Raw genomic sequence first — 19,617 nt, 5'->3', positions numbered from 1 at the left:
ATAGGATGATGATAGGGGTGATAGATAGCGGTAGTGATGATACGGTTCACAATAATGGTAATGATGATAGGACAGAAAACCTAGGTGGTGATATACTTGTAATAATTAACATACTGTATCATTCACAGTATCACTCATTATAACTGTCATGTACATTATAACTGCGGTGACGGTGATGCTGTGTTACGGTGCTGTATGTATGTGTGTATATATGTATGTATGTATGAATGACTGGCGAGTGGTGTGTAGTGTGTGATGTACGATAGTTGTGTGATAGTGTATGATTTACCTTTCAGTGCGGCTATGGTTTTCCTTCAACTTATTTTTCTTTCTGTTTTCTTTATTTCATTCATCCATTTCTCCATTTTTTTCTTTCTCTCGCTCTTTCTTCCTTTAGTTAGTTAATTATTGCGTGTTAAGGAGTAAGCTGTGTTGATACTTAATAAAACCATGAAATGCAAAATACAATAGAAAAATAGACTATTTCAAGCATTTTAGCACCCACGGTTCAATTTCTGTCCAGTACTTCTCTCTACAGACCCATTTCTCCCACGTCCACGTGGGAGTGTTTTTTTGACAGCTCTTCACTAGACCCAGTCCTTCACGTCGTCAAGGCGCCGTCACACCACCACTTTTTCCGTCAACTCTTTTCGTCATCTCTGAAAAATCGGCAGTTTCTTGAGCGCGCTTCGTCTCACAGGCACAGCCGTTCGTCTACACGTTTGTCGAGAGTAAACAAACATGGGTCCTCTGACGCACAGACAAGCAGTCGCTGCTCTGCACTTTATTACAAGTTTTGTAAATCGCAGACGAGCCAAACGAGTTAAAATGGTATCCAGTATGTATGACTAGAGCAACGGAGACCTTCTAAAAGTGTAAACATGTATCGAGTCATGCATTGAGTCATGCAAAAGCACTGTTTGCGGTTTATCCACAAATTAAAAGTAACATGTGAAATTAAGTGACTTTATTTATTTATTTATTTATTTATTAATTAATTTATTTATTTATTTTCACAAACAATAAGGTTTGTTTAACTTATCTATATCTACAACAAAGTTGACGATAACCCTTCTTCGTAAAGACGATCACTTCCTTTTGACGATGCATACGGAAAAAAGACGATGGAAAGAGGCAAAAGTTGACGGAAACTGGAATTGATGAAAAATAGTTGAAAAAAATATGCAATAGTGTGACGGCGCCTTCAGTTTATCACTGAGTCCCATACTCAGTCCACCCACCCTTGCTTATGTCGTCCTATCCATCACCTGCCCAGTACTTTCATCTCTGCCACTCCCCTCACGCATGTCTCCTTCTGGTGCAGCGTCGTAGGGTTAAGTGTCGTCACGAGTCGCAGGGTTAAAGGTCCACGGCACTAGCATCAGGCGCAGTGTTTTCAGGTGTTGAGGTGTGGTTTTGTCAGTAACCAACCCACGTAAAACTGTTTTCCGGAAACTCCTTTGCGTCAGGCCCACGCGAAGCTTATTTCCGGCACCCCTTTGTGTGTGTGTGTGTGTGTGTGTGTGTGTGTGTGTGTGTGTGTGTGTGTGTGTGTGTGTGTGTGGGAGAAAGGCTATAGCCCGCCTAGGAACAGACACTTTACATTGATCGCGACACACACACACACACACACACACACACACACACACACACACACACACACACACACACACACACACACACGGTAACTCACCTTGAAATGTGTTTATGCTTAAATATCGGTGTGTTAATGGTTGCTTCACTGTGTGTGTGTGTGTGTGTGTGTGTGTGTGTGTGTGTGTGTGTTTATGGTTCCAGGCAGCGTAGACGGAAAAGGGGAGTGGCTGGGTACGTGCCACACACACAAACACACACACACTCAGGATTCAAGTGTTGTCATTTCAGCCAATTCTAGGAATTTAGGATACTACTACTACTACTACTACTACTACTACTACTACTACTACTACTACATTACATAATAATAATAATACCTCCACCCCATGTTTATTGATGTGTCAATTAGGGGCTCCATTACTTGGAGGTCATTAGCCCCAGCTCCCGCTAATGACTGTGGCATCCAACCATATCTAATACTCTATAATATACACATTAGTTGTTAACTCTAAATTCATTCTACCTCTACTCTATCTACTCTTATGCCACTCTCCACCACTGTAGCCTCGTAGTCGAGGCCTCCTAAGTCTGCAGGTATGGGAGTGGAATGCCTTGTCCCCCTGAGACACAGGAGGGCAGATCTGAGGAGGGAGAATGAGAGACGGCACCTCATCCATGCGACGACATGGCTCCTTGGCTGGTGCTTCTTTTCTGCCATTAGGTCGGCTAGTCTTGAGTAGAAGCACTGAGCCTTGGAGCCCATTCCGCCAGATGTGGTGAAGACCAGAGGTGTGAAGCTGCCCTGGTCAACGTGTTGGATTCTCTCCCCATACGCTCGGATCTTCTCCTGCTCATTCTTGCGGTGGGCGGCCTCCAGGGAGAGTTCGTGGTGACAGGCGGCCATCGGGTCAAAGATCCGTATGTCCATGAATGCTTTCTGTCCCCTTGTCCAGAACCCTCGTGCACTGACGTCGACTCGAGCCTCGTTGGTGGTGTTGGCTGTTCTGTAGCGCAGGTGCTCGCCGTCTAGCGGCAGGAGGGTCGGTTCAGTGGAGACATCGTGGCACACCTCCCTGAGCATGCTGGCGGTCAGATCTCTCACCTCATCGTGCCTGATACATACGAATCCCCCCTTTTTGCACGTCATGGTGTGGTTGACGTCATTGGGGGAGCCACACACACAAGTACTGGGGAGTCCTTCCATCGGCCAGCCGTACCTCAGAGCAATGGCGTCGACAAATTCTTGTTTGTTGAGGCTGAAGCCCTTCGCTCTGATGGGCAGTGACGTTAGCCAGTTAGAGGCTCCCTGTTTCCTGTGCAGTGAGGATTTTTCTCACTGTGGTTTCAGGCAGGATGTTTATCAGGTCTTCGAGACAGTTTCGTTGATGTTGTTGCCTATCTCTAGATATAATTCGTCCCTTGCTCAGTGACTGCACTTTGGGATATTTCACCATGTGCGTCCTGAGCAATGATCTTCTCTGTGAGGGACCTGGTGAGCTTGAGGGGAGTTGAGGTTCTCCACAGTCGCCAACTTCTCAGGGGAGGTGATTCCCCATCCCGCCCAGTCTTGGTGGAAGTTCGAGCAGCGCCCTTTCTCCCATCTCCGATGGTTTGGTGTCTCAGTAACGCTGGGAGGAAGGTGTTCCTTATCGAGACCTCCAGTGGTGCAAGGAGAGGGCTGATGCCTGGGATGGTGCGCATGGCGAATCTCCATCGATGCTGCAAGCCGTGAGTGTAGGCAGAGTAGGCTGCATGAGGCTCAGTCCTGGCCATGTCAGACAGGACTTCCACTTCATGTATCCACTCCTTCACCTTTTCTCCTATGTACTCCTTCTTGAACTCCTCTGTTCCGATGACAGCACCCAGATGCCGTTGTCCATCCTTTGTTATTATAATTCCACTGCCACTGAAGCTATCCACTGCACTGTCATAGTGTTCAGGCTTTACAATAAGGACGGACTTAGCGGCATTGGGTGTGTACCCTATGATGGGACCATTGTCGTTCACTAAGCCCCACCATTTTTTCAAGTCTTTTATTTTGCCGGCCCCTGACAGGTCATCCGCGTACGCCACTTGCTTCACACTCGTTTTCTCATATGAGATAACTTGTTGCAGCACTGAAAGTCCGAGGGCGTACATCGCCATGGCCACTGGGTCACCTTGTGTTGTCCCTTCCATGGACTTTAACACCTTAACACTATTACCACTATTACTACATATGTACAAATCCGAGGGGGTCACTATATGTGTTTTCTACATATTGTGCCAGAGAGGGACATTTTACTCGAATGTTGTGAAGCATTGTTTTTCTGTTAATAGTGTTGAAAGCGTTTTTGGCGTCCACTAATAACACCGCTTCACAATTGTCTTCACTGAACATTTCCCTCATAGCGTGGATGGCGGCTTCCCCTCCTGCCTGCTGTCCTGCACATACTTGCAGGTTCCCCGCTGCCCTCCTTACGTCGTCCTTGACCACCGTCATGGACGCATTTACCCATGATGCGTCTTATCACCTCGCCGATGCCAATTGGTCTGCATCCCGGCCTTTTTGTCCAGCGGAATTTAATCGGCATGCTGTGAGAGCCTCGACGTGGGTGACAATTTGTGGTGGCAAGCTTCCTCGCCAGTGCTGCCAGGGCGCCGCATAGGTCGTTAGCGGCGCTGCCACAGAGTGCGCCGCTCAACAGGCGACGCCACCCTCTAGCGTCTAGTCCTGAGGGACCAGCACTGCCGTGTGTCTGGAGAGACTTCTTCCAGATCATCTCTCCAGTTATCACCTCGTAGATGACATCATTGGGCTTGCGGAAAGGCCCCTGCATCCTGAGGCCCTCCTCGTCACTGGGGGGAGGATGTTTTTCCTTCAGCAGGTGGATGGTTTCCCTACTACTACTACTACTACTACTACTACTACTACTACTACTACTACTACTACTACTACTACATTACATATTCCTATTCTGATTCTATCCCATACTGTAAATAATTTGTCCTTTAAATTCCATTTCTATTAAAACCATCTAATTTAAAATGGGGAACATAAATTGCAATCTGGGCAAGTGTATTGTGAAAATAGAAAAGTGTGCGGTAAAAAGAAGACGTGTAAGAAAACGGTCCTAGAATTTGAAGGGATACTGCTTCATGTTTTCGTGCCCCTCTTCATCGTCCTCTTCACCTTTCTGTATATCATATGTAGGAGATTGTAAGGGGCAGCTAGGTTGGGTTAGGTTATGTAGAAATTAATGGCAGTGGTAGTGACGTATTGTATCAGTGAAATATGTAATTATGCTGATAAACCCTGGAACTTGCTAACGCCTGCTTCTGTATTTCATGCTACCTTTGACTTGAACTGTTTCTGTATTTTTCCCTTACTTTTGATTTGACCTGGTTCTGTATTTCCTCCTATCTTTAACAATGAACTGTTTCTGTATTCTCTACTATTTTTTATTTGACCGGTTTCTGTATTTCCTCCTATCTTTGCCAATGAACTGTTTCTGTATATTCTCGTACTTTTTACTTCAACTGTTTCTGTATTTCCCTCCTGCCTTTCACTTTCACTGTTTCTAAAGGGAGGTTTCAATCAACACACTTCTCAAATTCTGGATAATCTTTTTTTTTTTTTTTTTTTTTTTATACTCTTTAGAGACTGGTATCTTCAATGGACCTTTTTCTGATACTTTTTTTTGTTGCCCTAGATCACGGCTCCTCTTACTTAAAAAAAAAAAAGTTAAAAAAGAAAGCTTCGTTCGACAGAGTGATTCCAAGCATGGTTCTTTAAATATACTCAACCTTCATTCATTCACCTGTCAGTTGATGAGGGGGGCTTGGCAGGGGGTGTGGGGGGTCATGGATAAGGGGGTTAAGCCAACACCACACCACGCTGGCTTAAGGAGATCTTGTCTTGGGGGGAAGGGAGGCGTGGGAACTCATTTGGTCTGGTTCCTCTGAGTGAAGCTAATAGTTTAATTGCTCTTGTCTGTTTTGGTTCAACTCCACCGACCACTGGAACTCACTAAGCCTCTGCGTGATGAGGTAGTGTGGTAGTGTTGCATTGAGGGGCTGTTTGTGTTACTGTGTTAAAAAAAGAGGTGATTGCCGTTAAATGGAGTGTTTTATTTATTTGTTTATTTACTTATTTTTGTATTGTTTATATTTGGGATTATGTGCTTATTTATTAATTTCTTAGGGTGGTTAATTAGTTATTTATTTAATTTTCGTGGTGGGTATGAATGGGACTTTCCGTGTTCATGTATTCCCAGTAAAAGTAGCATATTATTTAGTAGTAACCTGTATTTATCTTATTTATTTGTATATTTACAGAGGTAAGTCAAGTTCACGGCGCCTCGTCTTTCAATTAATGCCGAATCATAATATGTAGATTCATGTATACTGTTCAAACACACCACAAATATATTGTTGTATTAATAAAATAATTGGGCACATCTTTATTTCCATCCGTGTGTGTGTGTGTGTGTGTGTGTGTGTGTGTGTGTGTGTGTGTGTGTGTGTGTGTGTGTGTGTGTGTGTGTGTGTGTGTGTGTGCTCTCATGTAGGACGCAGCAGGTGTTCAAGAATATGTTTTGCTTGTTTTTCCATCCGATGAAATTAAGATTCTCGTTCTCCTCTTGCTTTTTTTTTTTTTTCTTTTTTTGTCACACTTCTTCCTCAGTCCTTGTTCTACTTTAAGTCTGTTATTATCATGTTCGTTTTTGCCATCGATAGATTTTTGTTTTTCCATGTCATGCATTGTTGATTTAGTTCTGGAGGACAAGACACGCATGGCACGGTTAACGTAAAGAATAACATTGTCTAAAATTACATAGTGCTTCTTGTGTTGTCATGAAGAGAACAAAACAGAAGTGATAAGTAGAGCATGCCAGAGAGAGAGAGAGAGAGAGAGAGAGAGAGAGAGAGAGAGAGAGAGAGAGAGAGAGAGAGAGAGAGAGAGAGAGAGACCCTTATCACATTAATTCCAACACATGTGCCGGACCTTAGGATATGACGCCACCAAACACACGGTCCCAAACGTCTCAGTGAACGAAAGATTACGATATTACTGCTTTCTGACCTGTACGGCGCCCGGTACTCTTGCTGAGGACCCCACACTTGTAACACTTGCCTGATGTTGAGTCTTGTTAGGATGCGTGTACATGTGGAGTCAAATTGTCTTAAGATACTTGTGGCGAAACAAGGGAAGCGCAGCTGAACTAACAGATAACGTAGGTATTTTTGTGGAGAGAGAGAGAGAGAGAGGAGAGAGAGAGAGAGAGAGAGAGAGAGAGAGAGAGAGAGAGAGAGAGAGAGAGAGAGAGAAGCAATATTAAAACGCTTAGGGAAAATAGAGTGAGGGAAAAAATAGAAAGGAAGAGAAGGGAAGGCGGAATATATTATCATAGGAAGAAAAGGAAAGAAGGCTGTATAGAGAATTAATATGAGAGAGAGAGAGAGAGAGAGAGAGAGAGAGAGATGAGAGAGAGAGATGAGAGAGAGAGAGAGTGTGTGTGTGTGTAAAGAAACTGACATTAGCTTAACTTCGCATGTGATAAAGGTGTGGGGAAATACTGCCTTCAGAATTAGTGACTATATCAGTGGAATGTATTATCACAGGATATGCGTGCCGACAGTATGGAGCAGCTTAACTCAGTCTTCTCACACACACACACACACACACACACACACACACACACACACACACACACACACACACACACACACACACACACACACACGGGTTTTTTATAGGTAATGAAGTAATGAAATTAATTTATAAAATAATCGAAATTAAATTAAGAGAGAGACGGATGGTGGAAGGAACACCGTGGCGTGAATAATGAATGATAGACTGCCTCATGTTTTAAAGGTGTAAAGGAAAATTCCCCGTTGCTAATATGGAAACATCGACATTTGGGATTGCACTTAAGGGAGGTGGAAGAGACTGGCAAAGAACATTTATTAGTTGGAAATAAAGTTATGATGGTTAAGTTAGTGATAAATGGAAGCGCAAAGCGGTGTGGCGTTGGATCAAATCCTATTTACTACGACACACACACACACACAACACACACACACACACACACACACACACACACACACACACACACACACACAACACACACACACACACACACACACACACACACACACACACACACACAGACGACACACTTTCCTAGAGGAAGATGAACTTTGAGAAGCTTCAATTTAGCGCAGGAGAAACTTCCCTCCGCCTGCTGCCGCACCGTCACCTGCCTTCCTGCTTTCCTTCCTTCCTCCTCCTCCTCCTCCTCCTCCTCCTCCTCCTCCTCCTCCTCCTCCTCCTCCTCCTCCTCCTCCTCCTCCTCCTCCTCCTCCCCCTATCCTTCCGTTATCACCGTCATTACTGCAGAGTTACACCAAGAGAACATCATATATTGTTTATCATCTTCCATCGAGAAGTCATCGCGCCCTCCCGTCTTTTCTGAAGCACCACCACTCGCCGCCACCACCACTGCCTTCCTGCCGCTGCCTTCCTTTCCTCCTGCTCCTCAGGGAACGTACGCTGCAGACGAGAAGTACATATAGCCTACAATAACGTAATTTACCAGAAGCAACCGTACAACAGCCCGCAGCAGATAGCGAGGCAGGAGAGAGGCGGCACGCGTCACGCCCCTCCCACTTCATCCCCTCACGGCCACGGCCAGCTGACGCGATCTACATTTTGTTTTAAGAGGAGTGGATCTTCCTCGACGAGCCTCCTCCTGTGGCCTCAGTGTGCTGCTGTCCGTGGTGCTCGTCTGGTTTCTGCCAAAGATCGCAGTCGAATACGGCGTGAGGACGAAAGCGACTCTTACCGTCCTTGCCGTGATAAATCCGCCACATAGAATTGCTGTGGCGCCATTGAACGAAGATACGGGGCCGCAGTGGTTGCTGTCTTTCATGAGTCGTGATTAATCTTCCATTTTTAATCTTCTGTTAAAGTCGTAACGGTCTGATTAGTGGTTCTTTAGATAATTACAGCTTCTCGTGGAAACAGCGAAAGTCGGAGAGGGGAAAGTTTATTATTATTTTTTTTTCCACTAGTTATAGAAGCGTGGTGATTACTGTCGCGAACTGAAACATTGCACTTTGCGGCTGTGGAATCCTTAGTCGTGATTCGAAGGTGCTGAACGAACGACGTGTTTGTTCCGCGGCGTTTGGTGAAGTAAGGGAAGGTGTGAGTGGAGTCTCGAGGCAGGGGAGGCTTGAACAGACAGGAGAGAGATAGAGAGGGAGAGAACACGTGCGCTCCGGTCACTATTACTACTACTACTACTACTTCAAGATGGAGATTATGGGTATGGAACGTTGGGACTCATTTGTGGAGTTCCTGGATGATATCAAGGACGAGTATTACTACAAGCAGGTGAGCGACGCACGGCCCGCATGTTCTTTACAAGTCTGCTGGTAAACATGTCCGAAATGTATCCAGTGCCGCAGTCCATAAGTGTGGTTGTTTGTGACGTATTCTGGGGATGCGAATGCGAGGTGAAGGACTCAGGAGCGTCATTAGCCTTTTCATGAGCAGTGCCTTGACCAGCGGATCATTAGTAGCATTTGTCAGCTTGTCCTGGGCTATTATTATTTTTGTTATTGTTATTGTTGGGGACGGAGAGAGAGAGAGAGAGAGAGAGAGAGAGAGAGAGAGAGAGAGAGAGAGAGAGAGAGAGAGAGAGAGAGAGAGAGAGAGAGAGAGAGAGAGAGGCAGGCAAAGAAGTTATGAAGCGTGTTTGTTCCTTACCATTTTTACTCCACCCCAAACTTATCTGTCTTATCATTGTTATTATTATTGTTATTATCATTATTATTATTATTATTATTGTGTTGTTTTTCAATATTTGTGTTCACTCTTGTTTCAGATTGACCGGGATGGAAATGGCTTCATTGACTTATCAGAGCTCAAGAAGGCGCTGGACGTGGTTGGCTTCAAGCTGCCACAGTGGGAGGTGCGCAAGATGATCGAGGACTGGGACAGGGACACCAAGGGACCCGGCAAGGGCAAATTGAGCTTCCAGGAGTTCCAGAATGTAAGTCCAGTATAACCACCAGGATATATTAAAATCCCAAGGCTGCACTGGGAGATTACTGTAGCCTGAATGGACACTTTTGGGGACCCATAGTATGACTGTGTCTGGAATATCACTTTAAGGCATTATACAGTGTGTAAGGAGAACATTATTTACTAGTCTGAACTGTATTTTTTAAATTCATTATTATTATTATTATTATTATTATTATTATTATTATTATTATTATTATTATTATTATTATTATTATTATTATTATTTATTTATTTATTTATTTTTATTTATTTATTTTTTTACAAATTTCCTTTGTCATAGAAAGTTCAAGTTAAGTTGTGAATTCTACAGAGTGGCATCAACAAACTGGTGATTTTGGTGCTTTACATTATGATGATATTTAAGATATCCAGACTCAAAACACTCATGTATGGTAGGTGGTGTTAGCCTTGCATCATCTGAGTATCATTGTTCATCATGCCAGCCATCATGTGTCAACAGATGTGTGCAGGACTGAAGGCACAGGATGTTGCAAGCACCTTCAAGAAGATGGTGAACAAGAGGGAGAACCTGGAGACTCTTGGGGGCATGTCCACAGCCTCATCTGAGGGCACCACCCACTCTGTGAGGCTGGAGGAGCAGCTTGCCTTCTCTGACTGGATCAACTCAAACCTTGGCCATGACCCTGACCTCAAACATCTTCTGCCCATTGATGGGGAGGGGCGCTATCTCTATGAAAGAGTCAAGGATGGTATTCTCCTCTGGTGAGTCTTGTGCATATATTCAAGTATGTATGTGTTGATGCAGTCATTTGATTTAGATTTTTGTGAAGTTGTGTACTGACCTATTTACATTTGTTTGCTTGTATTTTTATAGAATTGAAAGAAGCTTGGAATGGCCCACGTTTCAAAATCTCTCTCTCTCTCTCTCTCTCTCTCTCTCTCTCTCTCTCTCTCTCTCTCTCTCTCTCTCTCTCTCTCTCTCTCTCTCTCTCTCTCTCTCTCTCTCTCTCTCTCTCTCTCTCTCTCTCTCTCTCTCTCTCTCTCTCTCTCTCTCTCTCTCTCTCTCTCTCTCTCTCTCTCTCTCTCTCTCTCTCTCTCTCTTAATTGGTCTGTTGTCTATGCTACAGTAAAGTGATCAACCACTCCTGTCCTGACACTATTGATGAGCGAGCCATCAACAAACGCAACCTGACAGTGTACACCAAGCATGAGAACCTCACCCTGGCCCTCTCCTCAGCCCAGGCCATTGGCTGCAATGTTGTCAACATTGATGCTCATGACCTGGCCAAAGGTGAGTCTGTGTGTGAGAGCAGGAAATTGACAACCAATACAAGCCATCATCATCATCATGTGCCTTCTGGAAGTGATCATATTTTGGTTTCTCATAAAACTCTGGTTATTTAATCAGTACTTAACAATTTGTATTATTTCTTGTACAGGTAAGCCCCATCTGGTTCTTGGGCTGCTGTGGCAGATTATTCGCATTGGGCTCTTCAACCAGATCACACTGGAGCATTGCCCAGGCCTGGCCAATTTGCTGCTGGATGGTGAGAAGATTGAGGAGCTTATGAAGTTGTCTCCTGAGGCAATCTTGCTGCGATGGGTCAATCACCACCTGGAGCGTGCTGGCACCAACAGGCAAGTGTGCTTCTGTCTCTGGAAACTTTACTGGGAGGGAGCCTTTGTAGAAAGGCTCAGCAGCTCCTAGTGAAACTACTGTGTGTTGTCATGGTGTTGATGAGTTTATACATTTACTTGCTATTATAATTGTAAATTTTTTTCAGGTGTCATTTCACTTGTTTGCAAACTGTGATGTTGTTCTTGTCTGTTTTTATAAAATTTTAATCATTATATCTTCCTCAGGCGTTGCAACAACTTCATGAATGACATCAAGGACTCCGAGATCTACACTTACCTCCTCAAACAAATTGCTCCCAATGATGCTGGAGTCACCATGGAGGCGCTTTCAGTGAGTAAAGTTCATGACAAGTCAACCATCGCTTCATCCAAATATTTACTATATCCTTTTTCTAAATAAAGCTTTGATATGGTTTTTAAATACTGCTTTGATTTTTCTTATGATATATTGACAGTCATCAATAACCAGTTCATTGACTGTGTAAGGGCACATACTGTAGCAAGGTGTTTTAATTTCTCTAGGAACATGACATGATCTCAAGGGCAGAGATCATGCTGCAGCAGGCAGAGAAGCTGGGCTGCCGCAGTTTCCTCACGCCCCAGGATGTGGTGGAAGGCGTGTACAAGCTCAATGTTGCATTCGTGGCCAATTTGTTCAACAACCACCCTGGTCTGGACAAGCCTGAAAACATTGACTTTGAAGGCATTGACCACATTGAGGAGACCAGGGAAGAGAAAAGTGAGTACTCATCATTTTTAAGATAGAAAATTCTGCCTTTCTTTTAACACTATTAATTGATTATTGATGTTTGCACATTGCTAGACTAATGGTGTTTCTGTTCTTAAATGGAAATTACTCATATTGTAATGCTTGATTATATTGCAGCCTCCATTATGGTGCTTTACTTACAACAGAGAACAGATCCTTTTCTTGAGGAACCTGTATAGATTTTCATAAACTGTAGATTGTTTTCTTGACTAGTTTGTATAATCTTGTACCAGACATACCATAATAAAGCCATACCAATGATGAACTCTTAGCTCAACCTGTACAATTTTGCTGCAGCTTACCGCAACTGGATGAACAGCATGGGCGTCAATCCTCACGTCAACTGGCTGTACTCTGACCTGGCTGACGGCATCATCATCTTCCAGCTGTATGACATCATCCGACCTGGTGTGGTGGACTGGAAGCGAGTCCACAGGTACAGAGTTCAGCTTTAGGGCATATTGCTTATGTTGAGGGCATCTCTTTTTTGGGTTCATCTTAAAATGGAGATCCTTGTTTACAAGCATCACTTTTAAGTTAACTGATGGAAGTGTGTGTAACTTTTGTTTTGGTTGCTGTTAATCATTTGGAACTAAGTGATTTGTACCTATATTCTCTTTTTGGTATCTCTTATGTTCTTATGGTTGAAGGAGGTAATTAATTTGCCAAATATTATGTGGTTTTGTGACTCACCTGAGTATTGTGAAAATTTGCGAAATTTATCTGATAGAGATGTATAACACACCACTCTGGCTTAGTATTATATTTGTTTTCCATATCACATGATGCATTTGAATGACAAAGGTAGAATAGTTGAGTGCTAGTGACAACATAAAAAAATGCTCTTCACTCATATCTTTATTTTCCATCCCCACAGTAAGTTCTCAAAGTTGAAAAAGTTTATGGAGAAGCTAGAGAACTGTAACTATGCTGTGGAACTTGGCAAACAGCTCAAGTTCAGCCTGGTGGGCATTGCAGGGCAGGATCTGGCAGAAGGCAACCCTCTGCTCACACTTGGTAAGCACTTGTATTTTCATTATTTATATGAAACATGTTTCACTTAAATGAACAAAGCACATTCTAAAATTTTATATTTCACTTTAGTCTACATCTATGTCCAAGGTGGATATTAGTAGGCTTATTTTCTTACCTTGATCTTTGATAAGTACAGTTTTCACAACCAACCTAAAGTATTTTTGTTTTGTGGCTATACATTGCATTAGTCTGGAAAGGAGTAAGTGTGAGATATTGTGATGATTTGAAATATAAAGACAGGACTTTAATATGGCTTTAAGAGATTGTAACACTAATAAAACTTGAATAGATTATTTAGATTTTAGAAGACAGTTGAATAAGTCCTTCCTTATGATGTAGTAACCCAAGTTTCATGTCCACAGCATTGATCTGGCAGTTGATGCGAGCATACACCCTCTCCATCTTGACTCAGTTGGCTGATTCTGGCAACCCTATTGTGGAGGCTGAGATCATTGACTGGGTCAACAGCAAACTCAGGGAAGCTAAGAAGTCTTCCAGCATTAAGAGCTTCCAAGATTCCAGCCTTCAGAATGCTGTGGCTGTTATTGATTTAGTGGATGCTATCAAGCCAGGAACAATCAATTATGATGTTGTGAAAATGTCTGGGGATGAGGAGGTGAGTATCTGCCGGCTGGTGTTGGTTCATGCTGAGGAATAGATAGGGATATTGTGTAACGTTTGTCAGAAAAAACGTCATACAGTTTTTCATGAAGGAAGGAGGAGAGGTAAGTAAATCTGCATATCTGTAATGGATTGTATGGAGAAAATGTGTAGTGTAGCATGAGTCAGCATATTGTATGGAAAGGTCATCTTGCTGTGTTTCTACTGTATTGAGTGGGCATTTGGGAAGAAGATATCAAAGATGAAATTATAGGATAAAAGCAAGAGTTGTTCATGTTGTTTGCAAGAGTACAAAATGAGTAGTGTATATTGTCAGAAATATGAATTAGCAGATGTCTTATTTATGGTGCCCAGTAAGTAGTCATAAATCATTAGCATACAATTTCAAATACACTTTGTAATCATATTCTCTTTCAAGATTGATCTAATGTATGGTTACCTTCTATTGCAGGACAATGTTGCTAATGCCAAGTATGCCATATCAATGGCGCGGAAGATTGGTGCTCGCATTTATGCCTTGCCTGAAGACATCACAGAAGTGAAGCCCAAGATGATCATGACAGTGTTTGCCTGTCTGATGGCCAGGGACTACATACCCAACATGGATGCCAAAAAGAACTGAGTAGAAGAACAAATCCATAGGAATGATTGATGTATATGTTGTGTGAATGGTATGTAATGTTTCTTAACTGTGAATAGACTTTTTTATAAATTTTACATCAAGCTTTGCAACTACTGTGTCTGGCCAAGGCTTTTTGATGTGGACAGTCAGTATAATAGGCCTCATGCTTACACGAAGGCAAACACTCATGGAACTTTCAGTGCCAATGCTTTTAAGCTGATCACCTGATTTCAGAAAGCATTATGGGAAATCTAACAGATAACCTCATTGCTTTAAAATTACTGTTGTGTGAGTTTTGCCTTATATAAGCATGCTTTTTACATTGACCATTTTTCCAACTTAGCTTGAACATAAGTTGTATATAACTTACTTTTGTCACTATAGCAGTGAATCAGGGCCTTTTGGCAGTAGTTTTTATATCACATTAATGAGTAGTGTTTTATATTGTAGTGCAGTTTCTGATTTCTAAAAGTAAATTAGTCACCAGTCTGACCAAAGTATTAATAAGAGTGAGAATATAATTACCTAAGCAAGTTTTTGTACTTTACACACTGTCCAAATGACTTGCAATGAATACCACCAACACTCAAGTTCTGTTGCAGGACTAGAGACTCAGCAGCCTTAGTCACCTACGGTTTCCATTTTAGATTTGAAAGCCTTAGCTCAAGTCTTGTTAATTCATCATGGTTTGATGGTTGTTGTAAATCATATATTGGTGAAAGGTTCCTATGCCTTAGAATCAAAGATCAGTTTTTAAGAGAGTTGAATACATAGCAAAGTGATTAACACAACAAGGTAGTAAGTTGTAAGTAAGCATCCTGCATGAGGAATTTATACCTGTAGAGCAGAGCACATCTCAGGGCAACTCCTCAGTCTCCAAAGGCTTCCTATAACTAACTCATGAGTGGAGACAGATTCTGACTGTTTAGCCACACCACTTTATAAGCCATTAGTCCTTTGTCATTCTTCACTTTTCTTATATAGTTAGGCTACAGCGTGCAATTTAATTGACCTTCAAAAATCCAGATACTGTTTACCTGAAGTATTTAGGGCATGATTAAGAAAGGAAAACAAATCGTGATATAAAATGCATGTGATGGAACATTCAGAACTTATGAAATGTTCTTGTTAGAATCTTGACTAATAATTGGCTGACATCCCTTTTATCTTATAGTAGGAATGAAAATACAGAGGAAGGCATCCCTAGTTCCCTTGCTGTATGGCTTTTGAGTCTACTTTTATAACAAGTGCAAGGAATACAGTAACAGTATTCTTCCTGCCTGGCATGAGGTGTGCAGCCAAATCTTGCTCGTGCACCACAGATTGCTATAATGCATGGGGCCTCACTGTATTATCATTATTTTGTGCTATATTTTGCTTCTGACAATACAGATATATTAATTATATACATGCATAATCAGAGTTTAATAGTTCAACATGCTTAGTAATTTAATAGGAAAATTGACAGCAAAGACTGCATATAATGTTATGGAAACCATATTAAGTATGTATAGTTTTGATGTTTGAAGCATATCTTCAAAGGCACTATGAATAATTTTTTTAAATCCATGGATGAAACTTACAAGGACTCGAGTACATGAGCTTGTAGAAGAGCATTGTAGGTGCACTCTACTGAAAACATTGCATAGTTGCATCCTAATGTTGTCCACTTGGCATTTTGGTGTGATTATTATTTTGGTATGTAGTTTGGTCATATAGAGGATAATCTGGTGGCTGATATTTGGTAATGATTGAATTAATGTAATAAGATAAAAAAACTAATATTTTCTGTGAACTGAAGCACAGTAATATAAGATTATCTAAGTGCAAAATATATCATCTTAAAAAGATGTCATTGAAGCAATTCTTTGCTTTTAAGCAAATATAATTCTTTATGAATAAGTAGATCAACGATCAACAATGGTTGTGAACTCATCTTCAAGGAATACACTGTGTGAGCCACTGGAATATCACTTTATCATCACATTTTTGTGAATTCCAGAAGTGTATAAGTCATTCATTGGTTAAAACAAAAAGGAGTAACTTTTTCCATACCATTTTTCATTCTTATAGACAATGTATGACCATCTTCAGCACTTAGTCTTTAATGCTTTATGATTTTGCTGAAGCTATGGGGCAAGTGTTGGTAGTCTTCTCTCTTCCACCTTTGCACTGAGCAGATTAAACTGAGCACCAGAAAAAGGAATATGACAGAAGAACATGTCCTGTTAACAGTGTTCTTTGGATTATGTATTATGTTTCATATATAAGCTTTAGTAATACTGTCTTCCTACTTGACTGAGAAATAAGTCAAGTGGAGTTCTTGAGTGACCAATTTATGGTGTATGTCCAGTGTACTAAGTAATAGAGAATTTTGTTTGTTGTTCACAGTAGTATTTTGAATTTGTTGTGATTGAGAAGAGTGACTTTATTGCATTAAGTTGCTGTGGAGAAAAGAACTTTTCTGATTTGTAATTATTGTTTTCACTCTTTTGTAGGATATCATTTCTGGACTTATTATATTTAATGAGTACAGAGCTGTCTCTGGCAAAGTTATAGACTATTTATTATGCTTTAAATATTCTAGTTCAACTATCTATGGGACCAGTTTTTTCAGGGGTGGTTAAGTGTGGTAGAAATCTGTTTTTTTTTTTTTTTTTTTTTTTTTTTTTTTTTTCTCCATGTTTAGTATTGAAAAGCAAGTGTGAGTTGTTAATGGTACAGCAACCTGAGAACCACCAGTGATAGGAGGCACTCACAAGTTTTTCAATCATCTGCTGTAATACTTTGCTAAACTTGCATGCCATTTTGCAGTTTACATTTTTTTTTCTAATAGTTATTATTTTTATGTGATAATTGTTGATGAAGATCATCTCACACCAGTTGGCCATTCCATCTTGTAAGATAGCTGTATATGATTTAGCTTTTGTAGCCTTCACTGCATTCTTTTTTGCATATTACCTCTAATTACAAAATAATTTGTAATTTAGTAAAAGGATAACCAAGTTCACTTACCACACACACACACACACACACACACACACACACACACACACACACACACACACACACACACACACACACACACACACACACACACACACACACACACACACACACACACACACACACACACACACACACACACACACACACGATTGGGTTTGTCAGCCTAAGAAGTGAAAGGGTTGGCTAGTCCATCTGATGATTCTTGTTTGTATGCAGTGAGAACTGACCCAGCTTTTTTGTCTGAAAATGTTATTGTCATGCCCTCTGCCTTACCCAGACAGCTGAAGTGGGGAGCATAAATCAGTATGTCTAAAAATATTACAGTACATGTAGATCTTCCATCCAAACCACAATGTTATTATTGATAACTTCTCACTTTTGGAATGTAGTTATTTACTAGCATAGCTTTTAGCATTGTTATTTTGCATACATATTCACATGCTATTTAAATTTATTTTTTATACAAGATACCAAAGCATTTACTGCCTGTTTTACAGAAAATCATGTTCAGTTAAAGCTGAATAATTGCTTTATGCAGTGTGTAATGGTATGAGGCTTACATAGTGAAGACTGAAGTCATGCCTCAGGGATTTCTAAGGGATGAACACCATCACATCTCAGAAGTAAAATATGAAAGTTTTCAAAATATCAGATCTTGCATTAAAAGGTAACCATGATGCATGAGAGGCTACGGTAGTCATGGATTATTTCTCCTGCAGTGAGAACGACACACAAGCCAGGCCAGGAGGAGCCTTTGAGGCCTGGTCAAGTGTACTGCCAGTCTGGTCTAATGGTGCTTCAGAGTTTTTGTCAGTAGGTCTCATATACAGTGTTTTATTCTTATTACTGTTGTGCTTGATTGCCACACATTGTATGTAATCAGAATTGTGAGTTTTTAGATATTGCTTAAGGATAAGGATTGGCTCAAGATGGAGAGAGAGGCAAGTATCAACCCTTCATGAATAGTAGTGCCTTCAGGAGGCCTGCCTGCCCACCGCCCAAACCCTGCTGGCTTGTCGTCGTCGTGATGCATTTATTTGGGCTTCAACTTGATTATTTTTATGTTGGATAACTATTTGCTGATCAGTCAACTGTGCTGTTGTTACATTATTATTATTATTTTTATTATTATTATTATTATTATTATTATTATTATTATTATTATTATTATTATCATTATTATTATCATTATCATTATTATTATTATTATTGTTAATTTATTTTATTCACTTTTAATTGTTTATTTACTACTAGTACACCACAATTTTTTGTACATTAATTAGTCATTTTATCTTTATTCATAAATGTTTATTTATCTATAGATTCTCTGCTTTGTTATAACCAGCAAAACAGGAGAGAAGACTTTTTGTTAATCCAACTTGAACATTTGGTTTTGTTATCTATGTATATTCTTTAAGATTTTTTTTTATTTCAAATTAAATGTATATTTCGTATATCTGTATAAATATTGTTTATGAATGTAACAGGGGAGGAATGTTAACACTGGACGAGTTACCCACGCAACTCTGACCGGACTCTCACGGCACAACGCTTCCTTTGCTAGTTAGCTGTCCCTGCTGCACTGTACAAAGATTTATTTTAACTTCAGTGATAATAAATGAGAAAGTTAGTAATGCTGTTTGATTTGATTATATTCCCAATGGAAACCATAACGTTCCCCAACACGTATGGTAGACTTTTATACGTTGTCTTTGTGTGCTATGAGGTACCCAAGTTGTCCCATTCTACTTAAAGGCATTAAGTATTATATATGATTTCCTGTTGAAACAATGGAATCATTAAACATCTATTTTGCCCTGTTGATAACAGTTCGGTGTTTTGGTGTGTCAGGAGAGAGAAAGATAGAACGAATGTTCTATCTGTCTGGGCCATCCCGTGTGGGATTGCCGGCCTGATAGATAAATTACATAGAGATAACAGTTCGTATTACTTGCTAATGAAGCTTTGAATCTTTAGGCTCACCTTTTAGGGTAAATAGAGTTGATTTGTAGAACTCATAGCCCCAAGAGGGTGACAAGCCTAGTACCGGCCACGCGACCAAAAGTCATGTACGAAAGCATTAGTGTTCGTGGAGAACGTTGATTTAATAAGACAAATACGTGAGTAGCTTATGAGATCAAAGGATATGGAAACACTGAATGTGATGGATACTGAGTAGTCATAACACAAGTAATAATAACTGCTGGTGGTGCTGGTGCTGTACATACAAGTAAGTTTTGCTGGTGTGACCTGGAATAGACGAGCAACGACTGGAGTAGGGAGGATTGGAGG

General features: G+C 41.0%; 1 protein-coding gene across 2 annotated transcripts in view; it reads left to right on the top strand.

The window, feature by feature from the left end:
• The window catches only part of LOC135106529 (plastin-2-like), a 50,338-nt gene extending 31,379 nt beyond the window's left edge, over positions 1–18,959 (top strand). The window contains exons 1-11 of one of the 2 annotated variants that reach the window (XM_064015656.1): positions 8,701–8,974; positions 9,468–9,635; positions 10,131–10,393; positions 10,759–10,922; positions 11,071–11,269; positions 11,495–11,600; positions 11,792–12,008; positions 12,336–12,474; positions 12,916–13,055; positions 13,436–13,689; positions 14,146–18,959. In XM_064015656.1, coding sequence (XP_063871726.1) covers positions 8,894–8,974; positions 9,468–9,635; positions 10,131–10,393; positions 10,759–10,922; positions 11,071–11,269; positions 11,495–11,600; positions 11,792–12,008; positions 12,336–12,474; positions 12,916–13,055; positions 13,436–13,689; positions 14,146–14,316 — 1,902 coding nt within the window. In that variant the 5' untranslated portion in view covers positions 8,701–8,893 and the 3' untranslated portion in view covers positions 14,317–18,959. Of the gene's footprint in view, positions 1–8,700; positions 8,975–9,467; positions 9,636–10,130; positions 10,394–10,758; positions 10,923–11,070; positions 11,270–11,494; positions 11,601–11,791; positions 12,009–12,335; positions 12,475–12,915; positions 13,056–13,435; positions 13,690–14,145 lie in introns of those variants that run through there. The other variant, XM_064015655.1, reaches the window with a different exon arrangement.
• The last annotated feature ends 658 nt before the right edge of the window (positions 18,960–19,617 follow it).

The sequence above is a fragment of the Scylla paramamosain genome, chromosome 13 (assembly GCF_035594125.1).
Source record: "Scylla paramamosain isolate STU-SP2022 chromosome 13, ASM3559412v1, whole genome shotgun sequence".
In the NCBI taxonomy this organism is placed as follows: Eukaryota; Metazoa; Arthropoda; class Malacostraca; order Decapoda; family Portunidae; genus Scylla; species Scylla paramamosain.
Note: the sequence above shows the minus strand (reverse complement) of the source record. Positions and strands in the feature narration are given on the sequence as shown.